Below are 15,361 nucleotides of genomic sequence, written 5' to 3'. Positions count from 1 at the left end.
TGTATGACAGCCTTAAGCTCGAAATTCAAAGGGGATATAGCCAAATTATTTTAGAATCGGATTCTAGTCTGGTGGTGGATTTGCTCAATGGTGATGCAAAGCCAGGTTGGAAATGGAAGATGTGGTTATATAGGATTCAGCAGTTGCAACGAAGAGGTCGTATCAGATTTGTGCATGTTGTGCGAGAAGGGAACTCACTAGCGGATTTTATGGCCTGGTTAGGGAGTACTTCTCAATCTTATGCTTGGTTCGATCGTCAGGCGGAGCTTCCTCAGCAGGTTAGAGGATATATCTTTCTTGATAAGGTTGGAATAGGTTCTATTAAGATGATCTGATCCCCTTGCTGAAATCTTTTTTTGTAATTAATACGAGCTTGTCATGGATGGACCCCTGTTTTATGTATAGGGGTACCTCAGATGTATAGGTGGTGATTTTTTGAAATGGAAAGCAGGTTCAATAAAAAAAATTAAAAAATTTTAAAAAAAACTTATAATTGTCGATAGCTGGATAGTGCAATTGTATAACTAGACTGTGCATGTACAATCATACACACATTATACACATTACACATACAACAGCATCCACGTGTCAAATCTAATTTAACACAAGCTATGTTAAAATTTTCAATTTCATACTTTTCATATGGGAGATGCCTGCCCATCCACATACAGCCACATCTACCAATATTGCACGTATGTATGACTAGAGCTTTTCATCAAGTGGGCTACACTATGTAGATTTCATGGCCTAAGATTCAGAACATTCCACTCAGGTGAGATACGTTAAAGAAAAGAAATGAACGGCCAGGAGAAATTGTCTTCACCAACAGTTTATTTTGTACATTATATCCCACCTGAGGAGTGAAAGCCCTGAATTTGAAGGTAGAAGATCTAATAATTGTTTTTAACATAATGGGAATCTAGGATCTCATGTTCGTATGCATTTGCATGTGTATCTGTGTGTGGATGAATGGACAGGACTCCAGACACATGTGAACTAAGCAAAACTCTACTTAGAAAAATCACAGAAATAATATATTTCTATAAAATATGGAAACCAAAAAATCTGATATAAGGATAGGATGAAGCACGTATGATACGCTGTCCTTAAAGCGTTATTTGCCCCTAATCAAGTAAATTGAGTATGCTGAAAGGTTACAGGTAAATTGCTTCTAGGATACGACGAGCTTGGTGTGGGTCTGCATTCAACAAACACGAAGGCCCACCAAAGGAACTCTGTTACACAATCTAGCAGAAATAAAAAAAGGAAAATTCCAGAGAATAGAGAAGAAGATTTGGAGTTAGACCATTGCACTGGTCTGTTCTTCAGCTACTGGTTCAGATGAACCATTCTTAGACCACATTGTTGGTCTGATCTTCAGGCAATGGTTCAGATGAACCTTGCTATATTGTTGAATTTTGGTATGTAGGAGAGGAGTGGCTCTGGTTCGTATGGGCTTTGCTAGAGTGTGTTGAGATGGTTTGGAAACCCATCCAGGCCCTCTTTATAAAGGCTATGGTGGCTAGGGGTTATGGTCCAAGGAAATAAATCTCATTAAACCAAATTCTAGTTGTTGGAGAAACTAGCCATTATTGGCAGTTTCTGACTGTTGTGCATGAGCCATAATAGTTGTTGCATGCTGACTATTGTGAGATAGTGACTATCCATTTCTAGCTGTTGTGTTAGTGTAACGCCCCAGTTTTTGAGACCCGAGTATTTAACTCATTTTCTGAAATCCCAGTGTTAACCGGTGATCAATAAACAATCAAATCAAAGTGCGATTAGTAGAAGCAAGCGTAGTATAGATAGAGCCCATCTCAAAATGAATATCCTGGGCCACTCAGCTGAAGCCCATGTACAAAATTTCAAAATGTAATTGTTCAAAAATAATCATAATATAGCCTATTGATTCAAGCCATAATAGGCAGTTGCTTCCTAATGCGACTCCTCGTCGTAAAACTCCTCTTCAGCAGTAGCTGACTCCGGCTCCGCCGCACGTTTGTCAGCTCCTATACCTGTCTCATATGTACGGTTGAATAATGATGAATGAGTGGCCAGCTCAGTGTGATCTCCCCTCAAGATTACATACCGCCGCCCTAGATAAGAAATAACATAAAACATACAGGCAATCCAAAACATAGCAAACGCAGTCTTATTATATGTATGGGTGAGTGAATGCAGTCATCGCCCCGAGGATGCACGTCCATGTGGAAGTTGGGCTCGTCACCCATGCAATCATCAACCTGGGAATGCTCAACCAATCAGACAAAATACATACACATACATTAGCGATAAACGCTGGTCTATGCCATGTATGTATGATTGGCCAACCATTATTAGTCCAGTTACAATCAGCCAATTTAAGTAAGCTCAATGTCACTACAGGGGCTTGACACCAGTGTAGGCCGACAGCTTGGGCATAAGTCCCATACCACCATCCCCGGCTTATGAGGCTACCGCCTAAGGTGTGTATAGAACCCATCAACACTTAATCAATCAATTCTCAATATTAGGGAACTACCACTGTATGCTCACTAGGAATGAAATGTAGAAATCATTAAATACAATGACTAAAGTAAGACGGCATGTATGGATCAATGTGAGTAAACAGCGATGAGTATAAACATGATGTGGTTCACTCCACAGTTAGGTAAGTGGAATCACTCCATAGATGGTAAGCCCCATAATTCAATTGTCACTAATTATAACCTCCATGTTGAGGGTTTATTCATCACATCCATTCTGTTACACCCTAAGCTCGGACTCTCTTTTAATCGGAGTTTTCATAGAGAGGTTTCAATCATTATGTGACTTGCAACTAATATAATCATATTATACATAAATATATAAACATGATTCAGTTTTAAACATATAGTTCTCGCAAAACTAATCAAATGCTTCGGTGAATCTAGGATGTACTTTTAGATAAGATAAATCATGTGATTTAATAAATTTCTAAAACATGTGATAATGGTAAACTAATCAAAGGATCGGATCCATGATCGATGATTAAAAATGTTAGAAATTTAATCATTTCCAAAATATCTGTTCAATAGTTAACCAATGGCTAAGTATAATTATAAGACATGTATTTAAGCAGGCAAGTCGAATGATCATCCACTCCTAGGATATCATTTGCAACTGCCAAGAAAAACTATCCTTAATCCAGTTTAGAGATAAAAAGCTCAAGGGGAAGAAAATCATCACCTGGGGGTTCGTAACTCATTTCTTGATTTATATTCATACGATTAACCAGTGTTTCAACGTTGTGTGACTGATTTCCCAGGTTTGTTTCCAACCCAAGAGTTCATACTAGATAGTATTTTCAAGACTATAGCTAACCGACGTATTGAAGTTACGTGGAGGCAAGGAAGGGCTCATGAATAAGGTCAATTGGGCCTACCCTTGAGTGACCAGGCCCGCCAGATTTTATCCCTACAAGTGGCCAACTTTGGGCCCAAAATTATTCGGGCCAAGTTGGTCCCTGACTTGGCCCAACCATTGGGTTCCATATTAAGTCCAGAAATGGGGATCGGGCAGCTCCTTGTTGTCCCCATCTCAGGCCCATATTATCCGTCCATTTATGGTTGGGCTCGGGCCCTAGTCAGTTGGACCCAACTCAAAACTCAGCCCAAACTTGCGGCTGTGCTCAGTCCAGACCTGGCTGTCGTGGGTGGGCTAATTTTCTTGATCCATAGTTGTCAGTGGACTGGTGGTCTGACTTACCTATTATCCACCATGAGGCCCATGTGTGGCCCATAGCATTTACATGTGGTGCGGCCCACCGACTGTCCATGTGTGGTGCGGCCCACCTGCTGTCTATGTATGGTGCGGCCCACCCTTTTTGGACATGGTGTGGCCCATCCATCTTGAATGTAGTGCGGCCCACTGCATTAAATGAGGTGCAGCCCACTGAGGTTGGAACTCAGGTTTGCATGGGCCCACAGCCTGCTGGGGGACTGTTTGCAGCCCGGTTTCTAGGATGACTTGTGGCCCGAGAAGAAGCCCGTTTGGATCAGGTTGTTTGTAGGCTGATTTGCAGCCGTTTCTTTCAAGCCGAAAATCCAACTACTCCCAGCAGGATGACCAGCTACTAATGGTTGATTTCTAACTATTCTTAAGGTTGTATTTCCAACTATCTCTCAGCTGAAAATCAGTTGTTTTCAAGCTGCCCATGACGGCCATTTTCGAACTATTTTCCAGCTGACTTTCAACTGTAAGTTTCAGTTGTTTTTAGATGTAACCTTCAGTTACTTCTAACTACATTTTTAGCTGACCTTCAGCATGAGAAATCAGCCCTTGGACGGTCCATTCATGAGGCTATTTTAGCCTAGCTTTGAGGCTGGTTTTCAGCCTGATGGGGGCCTGATCTCAGCTCAAAACGCAGCCCACTCCTGGGCCCTTTTCAATTGGTTTTAAAGCCCAAGTAGAGGCTTATTTCCTGCTCCATTTCTAACCTAGAAACAGCCTAGGTTTGGCTGAGATTGGCGCCCATCCAAAGGCTTCTCATAGCCCTATTTACGGCCTGCTTCCTGGCCTAAACGTGGCTACCAGCCACAGATGACACTTATACCAACTAAAAGAGAGAAAATGGAAGAAAGGAAAAACAGTGTTTGGCCGTCCTTACCTGTCCAGACAGTGCACTCACGCCCACTCCTTTTCTCTCTCTTTTCTTCCTCTCTTTTCTCTCCCTCTTTTCTTTCCTTCTATCCTTTATTTCCTCTCTTTCTGTGTAGGATCTAAAAGGCTGAGCCCATTTTATAGGCAGGGAGAGGGGTGACCGACTGTTGGCAAGTGTCCCACACTTCCAACGGTTGGGATCTTAGGGTGAGCATGCATGGGGCCCATCTGCGCGTGGGGATACACCGCTAGTGGTCTGGGCTTCCTAAGGATGCATTTTCCAGGCCTAGTGGGGTCCATCTCCTGATCATGTTTGGATGGGTCGTTGGGGAAGATGACCCACCCATCAATGGTGGATTATCCATCAAGGGGTCTTAGGGTAACCCAAACCATTTGATTGGTCTAGATAGGGCCCATAAGTGGTATGGGGTCCACTTTTTGGATCACAGATGATATTTTGATCCATCTCATGAGAAAACTTCGTTTTCTCCTCTCCTTCTCATAAGATGAGAGAGCTAGACATTTCATCTCGTACCACTCTCTTAGGAGGGCTAGGATGGTGCCACGTGGCCCCAATGGATGGCCCAAGTGGTGTCAGCCTATTTCAGACAAAAATGGAAATCTTGCTTTTTCTCCATTAAGGCTTTCCTAGCCAATTTTGGCCATGAAGGGACTCTCCCCAACTGGCTCTTGGGAGACCTAAATCCTTTGGTTAATGGACGTGGTGGCTTGTAAGAGAAGCCACCTGAAGGTCCCCTCCCTTGGATCTCATCCACACATGAAGGGATTGGACGGTTCACACCGATCTCCCTTGACCCTTTGCATGGGTCGAAGACCCTATACGGTTTTGATCAGTGGACCCTCACGAGTGAAATGGATGGTTTGGATTGTCCGGAAAGCACCCCATGTGGCCCACTTTGGGGCTTGAAGCCTCTCATTTCAAAATTTTAAAACAGGTGGGAGAGTTCCACTCCTTTGCAAAGAAAATGTGGTCAACAACCTATTGACTGTTTTGCCTAGTCTCGTGCATGTCGTGCACAATCATATAGGGTGCACACGCATCGCGTGTGGGAGTCATTTGCAATGGTTGTGTTGCATCTACTCCGTCCAATCATCTTGGGGGTCCCACTTGGACATCTTGGCCTATTTTGAGCCGATGATGAAGTCCAGGTGGGCCATTACACACCTTTTGGGGTTGTATCTGGCCCCTATATCATGATTTGATGGTCAGATGGGTCCCAGACTTTGTTTTGATGGTTAAAGTGGGTTTTTAGGGGTTTCAAGTGCCTAGTTGTCCATTTATTAATCCTTGAAGGTTGACGGTGGTGTATAGTACTAGTATTTATCGCCTACGAAAATTTAACTTGGAGTGATCAATTAAACTTACCTACTTAGTTGATGTAGGGTCCCTGTCAGCCTCTAGGCATTGCGATGGATGGCCTCAATGTTGTTTTAGAAGTCCATCCTGCATGGTTTAAGTTCAAGTAGTCTGGTTAATGGGCTTCAGTTTTCACAAACACGGGTTTAAGAGGTAACACCCGTGTACCAGAGGTATGGGGTGTTATAGCTAGCCACATGTAGCAATTTCAGCATGGTCAGCAATCAAGACCATGAGCAGTTACACATCTCTGCAACAGTTCTATTTTCCAACCTCTATATATACTGAGAGTCCTCTCTCAGTCCTCTAGTCTTTCTTCCAGACAACCATCCGCCTTAGTTACTTAGTCGTACCGCGACTCGTACACGTCTCACTCCGGTTCACGAAGGAGTGACATGATGCAGACGTGCGAAGTGGAAAGTGCGCCACTAGTGCCTCTATAGCCACACTACCTCACATGCCCATGCCCTCGCACCGAGCCCGAGATCGAGATCGAGCCCGAGCACGAGCGCGGGAGTGTTCCAATGCTATGCACTGGAACACGCAGTCTCCATATTCCTTGGACTAAGTGGGTAAACATTACAATACTATACCAATCTCATTTATTCCTAAAAAATTTCTTCTCATTTTTCGATGTGGGACTATTCTCAAAACACTAAAAAAGGTTTTTTCAAACCATTTTAATATTATATATATTATTAAAATATATTTAAAATCAATATTTTATAACAATCCCCCACTGATTTTAAAATATATTTTTTTTAAAAAAAATATTTCTGCCAAAATAATTATCTTATATTTGTAAAGAAAGATATCTTTCGATTTTAATCTTCCCTTAGTGTAAGTATCTCAAAACTCTATTGAAATAACTGGTAGTCGTAGCGTTGAACCAGTTATTCCTAGATAACAGAGCTGGAGAAACACATACATATTTGTTATGTGTTAATTAGAGTTCTCACAATCTTGCTCAATACAATTAATGGCCATGTACTTATCATATTTCGTGAACGATCTCGAGAGAAAACTCCAACTCCGATGAGAGACGACACCATCTCTATATTCATATAGGTAAAATTCTTCTAGTGTCTTCGTTACTATAAAACACTTGTCCTTTAGACTGGATTTCATTAAGAGTTCTAAGACTCAAACCTCTTTCGTAACACTCAACACTTATCTATTATGAATGAGGTCTAAATAATTTAGTGCTGAAAACTTTCCACATATCAGTGACTTATTTTTACCCATTAAATCTGAAATTAGAGATTTTCTAACTTTAGGTTGGGTTATCATCACTGGTAGAACTTTGGTTGAAGAGTTTCAACCCCATCCCCCTACATGTAGCCTTTACTACATCTCTCGGTAAAGGTTTAGTAAAAGGGTCTGGTAAGTTATTGCTTGATTTCACATAAGAAATATCAATGATTCCATCTCGAATCAACTGTCTAACATAATCATGTCAAAGACTTATATGTCTAGACTTACGATTATATATACCATTATAGGTTCTAGCTAATGTAGCTTCACATTTACAATGTAGTGACATAGCCGATATCGGCTTTACACAGAAAGGAATTTCTAATAAGAGATCCCTTAGCCACTCAGCCTCTTTTCCGGACCAAGGTCATTCCATTGGTGAAGGTTCTGTGGGATCACCATTCGGCGCCGGATTCGGCGATCGAAAATTTTGTGAGCCCGGTTTCCGAGTTTGGGGCGTGACAATACTCTTTCAATATGGCAGGAAACTCTAAATAAAATAGTCTTGTCTAGTGCATTGCATAGCATACATAAGACTTCCTATAGTACTTGCATATTCCGATTGTGCAATTATTCTTCCGTTATTCTCTTTTACCTTGATACTTGGATCAAATGGGATTTTTACTTTTTTAATATTTAAATGGTTAAACTTGTTTAGTATCTTCTCAATATAATGAGATTAACACAAAGCATAACTCCCACAATATTTTTTAACTTTGATACCTAAAATGGTATCTACTTGTCCAAGATCCTTCATTTTAAATATGGAAGATAAAAACCTCTTTGTTTCAGTCACTCCTTCCATTTTATTACTAATTATTAACATGTCATCAACATACGGACAAATAATAATCATATAGTTACCATCTACTTTAGAACATATGCATTTATCAGTTACATTATACATGAAATCATGAGATGGTATTTTGGAATCAAACTTCTCATGCCATTATTTTGGTACTTATTTTAATCCATATAAAAATTTGATTAATCTACATACTTTATTTTCATTTTCTGGTAAAACGAATCCTTCAGGTTATTCTATGTATACCTCCTCATTGAGGTCGCCATTCAGAAATGCAGTCTTTACATTCATTTGGTGGATGTAAAGATGGTGTATGGAAGCTAACGCAAATAATATCCTAATGGATGTTATCCTAACGACAGGAGAATATGTCTCAAGATAATCTATCCCTTCTTTTTGTCTAAAACTTTTAGCTAATAATCGAGCTTTAAAGGTTTGGATAGTCCCATCAGTGTGATATTTCTTCCTAAATACCCACTTGCATCCTATGTGTCTAGAAGATGGAGGTAAGTTTACTGGTTCTCATATTTGATTTGACATTATAGATTCCATTTCATTGTTAATAGCTTTTTTCCATAAAGCTGAGTGTCTATAGGATACAGCCTCTGTATATGTTTTAGGATCATCTTCTATAGTTATTACTATAGATATTTTTCTTATAACATTTTCTCTATCTCCTTCTACAAGATGGAAAAAGATGCGCTGAGAGTCTATATAGTCATCTCCTAGACTCTTTTCTATTCTTGTCTTTTGACTCCTACGAGGTTCAATAGGAGCTTTCACTACTTGTGGAGCTGAACTATCTGGTTCAGGAGTTTGGACTTCATTATCCTTTGACTCCAAGGATAGTGAGTTCTTAAAGAACTCAACATCTCTTGATTCTATTATTGTATTAGACTCTAGATCTAGAAGTCTATAAGTTTTACTATTTTATATATACCCTACGAAGGCGCACTTAATAGTTTTGGGTCCTAACTTAGTTCTTTTTGGATCACGAGTTCTGGAATACGCAAGACACCCCCCACACTTTAAGATATCTTAGGTTCGGTTTTCTACCTTTCCATGTTTCATATGGAGATATTTTATATTTTTTAAATAAAATTTTGTTTAGTATATAACACGCCGCAAGCAATGCCTCACTTCATAGACTTAGTGACAACTTTACTTTTTTAAACATTGAGTTAACCATTTCTACTAATGTTCTATTCTTTTTTTTAGCCATTCTATTTTGTTGAGGTGTGTATGGAGCGGTACATTGATGTATTATTCCATGTTCTTCACAAAAGTTATCGAATTCATTAGAGAAGTATTCTCCTCCTCTATCACTATAGAGAATTTTTATCTTCTTGTTTAGTTGATTTTCTACTTCTGCTTTATATATTTTAAACATGTTCAATGCTTCGTTTTTGCTCTTTAATAGGTACACATACACATATCTAGAGAAATCATCAATAAAGGTTATGAAATACCTTTTACCTCCACGAGTAAGAATGCTGTTTAACTCACAGATATCACCGTGCACAAGATCCAATACTTGAGATGATCTCTCAACACTTGGAAAAGGTTTTTTCGTCATTTTGGATCATATACACACTTCGCATTTATCAGTTTCATTTTTTGTGTATGAGATTAAATCATTCTTAGTCATGAACTTCAAGGTATTATACCCTATATGAGCTAGTCTATCATGCCACAATCCAACGGATTCAACCATATACGCAGAAGTGCTACTTTCATTTAGAGAAAACTTGACCATACCGTTACAAGCATATCCTTTTTCGACAAAGTTCTTATTCTTAGACAGGATCAGTTTTCTTGACTCGTACACTACCCTTATTCCTGGTTTACCCAGAAGATCACCAGAAACTAAGTTTCGCCTCATGTTTAGGACGTGTAGGACATTTGTCAGAATCACTTTCTTCCCATAGGTAAACATCAGTTCAACGGTTCCTTTGCCGACAACCTTCGATCGGACTTTATAACCAATTTGGACTTCTTGATTATCGGTCAATTTCTCATAGGTTTTGAAGGCTGATCTATCGTAGTACACATGTATGGTAGCAGTAGTATCATACCACCAACAAGAAACCTTTCCTTGGATAGTTTTCACCTCAGTAATCATGGCTACAATATCACCTTCTTTAACTGCACTTGCTTCTTTTTTAGATTTACGATATCGACGTACTTGAGTATAGTGTTCGGTTTTCCCACAGACATGGTATAGGCCTTTAAACTTTCCGTTATTCTTTTAAGTGTTTTTCTTGAATTTTCCTTTATTGAGTTTCAGGGAATCGTCCTTCTCAGAATTCTTGTTACTAGTATTTCCTACTGCATACACTTTAGACGAGGAATTCCCATTGTTATTTTTTTAATCGCGATTATAGGATTCTTACTCAATTCTGAGATGTTTCTAGATTTGTTCCAGTATGTAGTCCTCAGTATTATGCAGCAACTTCTTTCTATAGTCTTTCCACATTTGTGGCAATTTAGCGATAATAGCCCCATCTTAGAATGATTCAGGAAGATCAATCTTAATGGCTTTGATTTTGTTTACTATTAGCTACAGTTCTTAGATTTAAGCTAGCAGCGGTTTGTTATCTACCATGTTATAGTAGAAATACCTGGTAATCAGAAACTTGTTGGTACTTTCTTCTTCAGTCTTGTATTTGAATTCCAGAGCGGTCCAGATTTCTTTTGCTGATAACGTTTGTGTGTATGGATCGTACAGTCGGTCGGAGAGCGCATTCAGAATGTTTCCACGACACAGGAGTTCATCTTCAGCTTGTTTGGTGCGGGCAGCCACCTGTTCAGTTGTGTCTTTATCAAATGCTTCAGGTAGTGGTTGTAGAGTTGGATCTAAAATGTAATAGATCTTCAGCGCCGTTAAAAGAAACTTGTCATCTTGTAAAATTGGTTCCATCGAACTGGTCAAGACGAATCAAGTCCTGATTCATCAACTTGATAGATGATACACTATCGGCTTCCATCAATAAAATAACGCTTTAAGATTGTTGAAAAAATCACATAAATAATATTTTTCTATAAAATATGGAAATCAAAAAATCTGATATAAGGACAAGCTGAAGCACGTATGGTAGACTGTGTTTAAAGCGTTATTTGCCTCTACTCAAGTAAATTGAGTATGCTGAAAGGTTACGGACAAATTACTTCTAGGATACAACGAGCCTGGTGTGGGTATGCGTTCAGCAAACACGAAGGCATGGAACTCTGTTACACAATCTGGCAAAAAAAAATCAAAGAATAAAGAAGAAGATTTGGAGTTAGACCACTGCACTGGTCTGTTCTTCAACTACTGGTTTAGATGAACCGTTCTTAGACCACACTGTTGGTCTGATCTTCAAGCAATAGTTCAGATGAACCTTGCTATATTGCTGAATTTTGGTCTGTAAGAGAGGAGTGGCTCTGGTTCGTATGGGTTTTGCTGGAGTGTGTTGAAATGGTTTGGAAACCCATTCAGGCCCTCTTTATAAAGGCTATGGTGGCTGGGGATTATGGTCCAAAGAAATAAATCTCATTAAACCAAATTCTAGCTGTTGGAGAAACTAGCCGTTATTGGCAGTCTCCGACTGTTGTGCATGAGACATAATAGTTGTGTTGCATGCTGACTGTTATGAGACAGTGATTAGCCGTTTCTAGCTATTGGGCTAGCCACATGCAGCAGTTTCAGCATAGTTAGCAATGAAGAGCATGAGCAAAGTTACACATCTCTGCAACAGCTCTATTTTTCAGCCTCTATATATACTGAGAGACCTCTCTCAGTCCTCTAGTCTTTCTTTCAACCAGTCATCCGCCTTAACTACTTAGTCGCACCGCGACTCGCACACGTCTCGCTCCGATTCGCATAAGGTCGCGAAGAAGTGACACGATGCGGACTTGCGCCACTAGCGTCTCTACAACCACACGTGCTCATGCCCGTGCACAAGCTTGAGCCCGAGCGCGCGGAACATGCAAGCTCCATACTCCTCGGACTAGGTGGATAAACATTACAATACTCCACCAATCTCATTTATACCCCAAAAACTTCTTCTCATTTTCCAATGTGGGAGTATTCCCAAAACACTAAAAAAGGGTTTTTCAAACCATTTAAATATATATTATATATTTCTTTTATTATTAAAATATATTTAAAATCAATATTTTATAACACTTACAAATACATGGAAAACACAAAAACGTGAGTACAAAGGGACCAAATTCTCTCAAAGGCCGGAAATGTAGGGGACGCCTGTCGCCGGAATCCACCCATCCCCATGCAAAAAGCTTCTCGCACTGAAGTTTCTAGCCTCCGCCGCAGTCACGAGAATGTGATAACCAGGCCATTTCACCCGTCTGCCAGTATGAGCCCCGCCACCTCTGTTCATGTACTCTCCAAAGTATAGAGTACTTAAACCAAAATCTCCAATCCATTCCACCCATCCGGCCGGATCGATCAAGCTACCGATATAAGTCTTCATAATAACCGTCCTTGAGTAATTCATCCACGGCCTACCAAGGAATGTCTTGAACGAGCCTTGTGCCGGCCACAAGTCCGGTGCAGCCACAATACGTGAATGGTGGATAACGATCCCAGTATTCTCATTTGGGTCAGATCTTCCATGGGCTGTAACACTGTTCTGTTGATAGATCATGGGCCGTCTAACGTATATATTACAGTTTTGAAATATTGCAGCAGCATATCCAAATATAAAATCAATGGTCCCGTAAATGTCACAGTCGCGATAGAATTGGCGTTGGGAGTGTACATATAAGGTGTCTTGGTATCCCTTAAAGCTGCAGCGATAGAATATTGAGTGGTCCGAGCTTGAGCGAAGTGCGACTGCTTGATGCATCTGCGGGCCGGCCGTGTTTTGGAATGTCATGTCTCGGGCGATGAAACCGTCGGCGATTACCACTGAGAAGAGGATTAGTTTAATTTCAAGAGCATGAATTATGGTGGGAATTTGAATTCTTTTAGAGTGATAACCTACAACCAGTTGTAGGCTACAACCCATTTCTTTTTGTGGCTTTATAACTTTAGAGTGATCACCTGAACGGTTGTAGATGATTAAGTCTCCTTTTTTTTCGTGGGTGTTGCTATTCAAAACAAACGGTTTGAAGGTTCCCACAAGCATGTAGAGAACTGATCAATTTAGGGCTGAAAGTCGGGCGGGTTCAACCCAGCCGACCCGTGATTCACCCGACATTGGGTTGGGCTCGGGCAGCATGTATCGGGTTTGGTCTCGAGCTTGGGCTATATAAACACCAACCTGATTAAACTTGGGTCAGGCTCGGGTTGAGGTCTCGAGTTGCCGGACCCGACTTGAACCTGATCAATATATAAGTTACTTATAAATTATAATTGTGAATTGTCTATATTGAAAGCATAAGAAATCCAAGTGCTACCTGGTCTCATTGGCCACGCCATTTCCAATGACTCAAGCCAACAAGATATGCCAGATTTTACTCTCTAAAATAGATTGCGTGCTACACATCATGGCTTTTAAATGAGTAGCTATCCTATATTTTAGGTTGTGTGTTTAGAAAAATATGAAGTTAAATAACTATATATATAATTAATAAAATCATATATACAAAAAATAAGACGTGTATTGAAATATAATAGCTAGACTAATATAGTAACGAAAATATTAGCACGTATCCACCAACTGAGCCCGCTTGGGTTGGGCTTGGGTTGAGAATTCCTAACCTGAGGTTGGGTTGGATTGGGTTATAGGAACCTTGGGTTGAGCTAGGGTTGATCACCAACCTGACCCAACCGCCTGACTTTCACCCCTACTGATCATGCACGCGTGGGTGGACCTGCTAGTAGATAACACCTACGTTAGATGGTAGCTATCTGTCGATGGACCGCACTGACTGTAAAATCTGGCCTTTTTCTTGTGGGCCGCACTGGAAGAATCAAACGGATGTCTAAATCGCTTTTTTTTTTCTATTATCAGATCTTTTTGTAAAATAACACGATGATAGAAACAGCCCAATGTCTTCGACAATAGATATAAACGCAGTGGTCCATCTGATGTAAAGCTCGGATCACACGTACGCATTCCATTTCAGCACGTGTGACTTGTATGTCGATACAAGTCTTATTTATTGTACCTGTGATTTTATCAATTATATATGTAGCACATGCACACACACCACCAGTCACGCCTTAGTGGGATTTCACCTCCTATGGGTGCTCGAACCCTTGACTAGGTGTTGAAACTCCTAAGAGTTTACCACTGGAGCAAGAGCAAGGACCCAATGTATGTAGTCATTTATTCTAAAGAACTTCATTTTTTTAAAAACAAATAAGCTAAAATATAAGACAACTACTCCTTTAAAAGTTGTGTGGTGTGGCACCCAATCTATTTGGGAGAGAGAAATCCGATGTATCTCGTTAACTTTGAGTCATCGGAAATGATGTGGAACAACGAAACCCAACGGCACGAAAATTCTTGTGCCTTCAACACAAGCTATCCGCACTCAATTATAATTTATTACTTACATATCAATTGGGTTCAGGTTGAGTTGGGCAACCCGATCCTATCCCAAGTTTTATTGGGTTAGTGTTCGTGCACCCCAAGCCTGGGACTGTACCTGATACATCCTGCCTAAACCCAACCCAATGTCGAGTTGGTCACGGTCGGTCGGGTTGAACCCGCCAAAGTTTCAGCCCTAAGAAGGGGCCTCGCAATAACCGTGAGCTGGTTAAAAACGAAGCAGATTACGTTCTGTCCCCACCTGGAGAGACTGGGTCCAGGCAGGGGTTCTGCGGGGTGTCATTGATTATTAAATCCATGTCGTCCATCCGTTTTTCCAATTAATTTTAGGGCATGATTCCAAAATTGAAGCATATCCAAATCTCAAGTGGACCACACCACAGGAAAACAGTGGGGATTGAATGCTTACTGTTGAAAGCTTCTTCGGGGCCACAGAAATTTTGGATCAAACTTATATTTGTGTTTTCCCTTAATCCACGCCACAATGTTGAATAGTCATTTTTTTCTGGCCCTTCATTTTTCCCAGCCGTGTCCCACCTTATGAGCGAGACTGGTCTGATTTCTGGGTCAGGGAAAGTTCAACTCCCACCTGATTAATTAATGACCCGGACATCATGTAAGGGTACATGTAGGCAAGTCCCAACTGGACTCGGATTGGGTGGGGACGGCAACACCACCCAGTTAGCTGGGGAAAAGCTCCGTGGGCCCATCATAATGTATGCGTTTTATATATCCACGTCGTTCATCCATTTTGCCAGCATATTTTAGGGCATAGCCCAACAATGAGGCAGATCCCAAGCT

General features: G+C 40.5%; 1 protein-coding gene across 2 annotated transcripts; it reads right to left on the bottom strand.

Moving 5' to 3' along the window:
- Window positions 1-992: 992 nt before the first annotated feature.
- Window positions 993-13,476, bottom strand: LOC131227875 (pectinesterase 2-like). Of its 2 annotated transcripts, XR_009162557.1 has the most exons (2): window positions 12,226-13,476; window positions 993-1,011 (listed from the first exon to the last, which is right to left on the bottom strand). XR_009162557.1 is itself a non-coding variant. In XM_058223706.1 (1 exon), the coding sequence occupies exon 1, from the start codon at window positions 13,187-13,189 to the stop codon at window positions 12,278-12,280; it is 912 nt and encodes a 303-aa protein (XP_058079689.1). In that variant the 5' UTR covers window positions 13,190-13,476; the 3' UTR covers window positions 12,171-12,277. The 2 variants fall into 2 exon arrangements, 1 of the variants encoding a protein (XP_058079689.1); XM_058223706.1 differs by lacking the exon at window positions 993-1,011 and having other exon boundaries at window positions 12,171-13,476.
- Window positions 13,477-15,361: the final 1,885 nt, after the last annotated feature.

This window comes from Magnolia sinica, chromosome 15 (assembly GCF_029962835.1).
Source record: "Magnolia sinica isolate HGM2019 chromosome 15, MsV1, whole genome shotgun sequence".
Classification (NCBI taxonomy): domain Eukaryota; kingdom Viridiplantae; phylum Streptophyta; class Magnoliopsida; order Magnoliales; family Magnoliaceae; genus Magnolia; species Magnolia sinica.
This window is presented reverse-complemented; position numbering and strand designations above follow the sequence as displayed.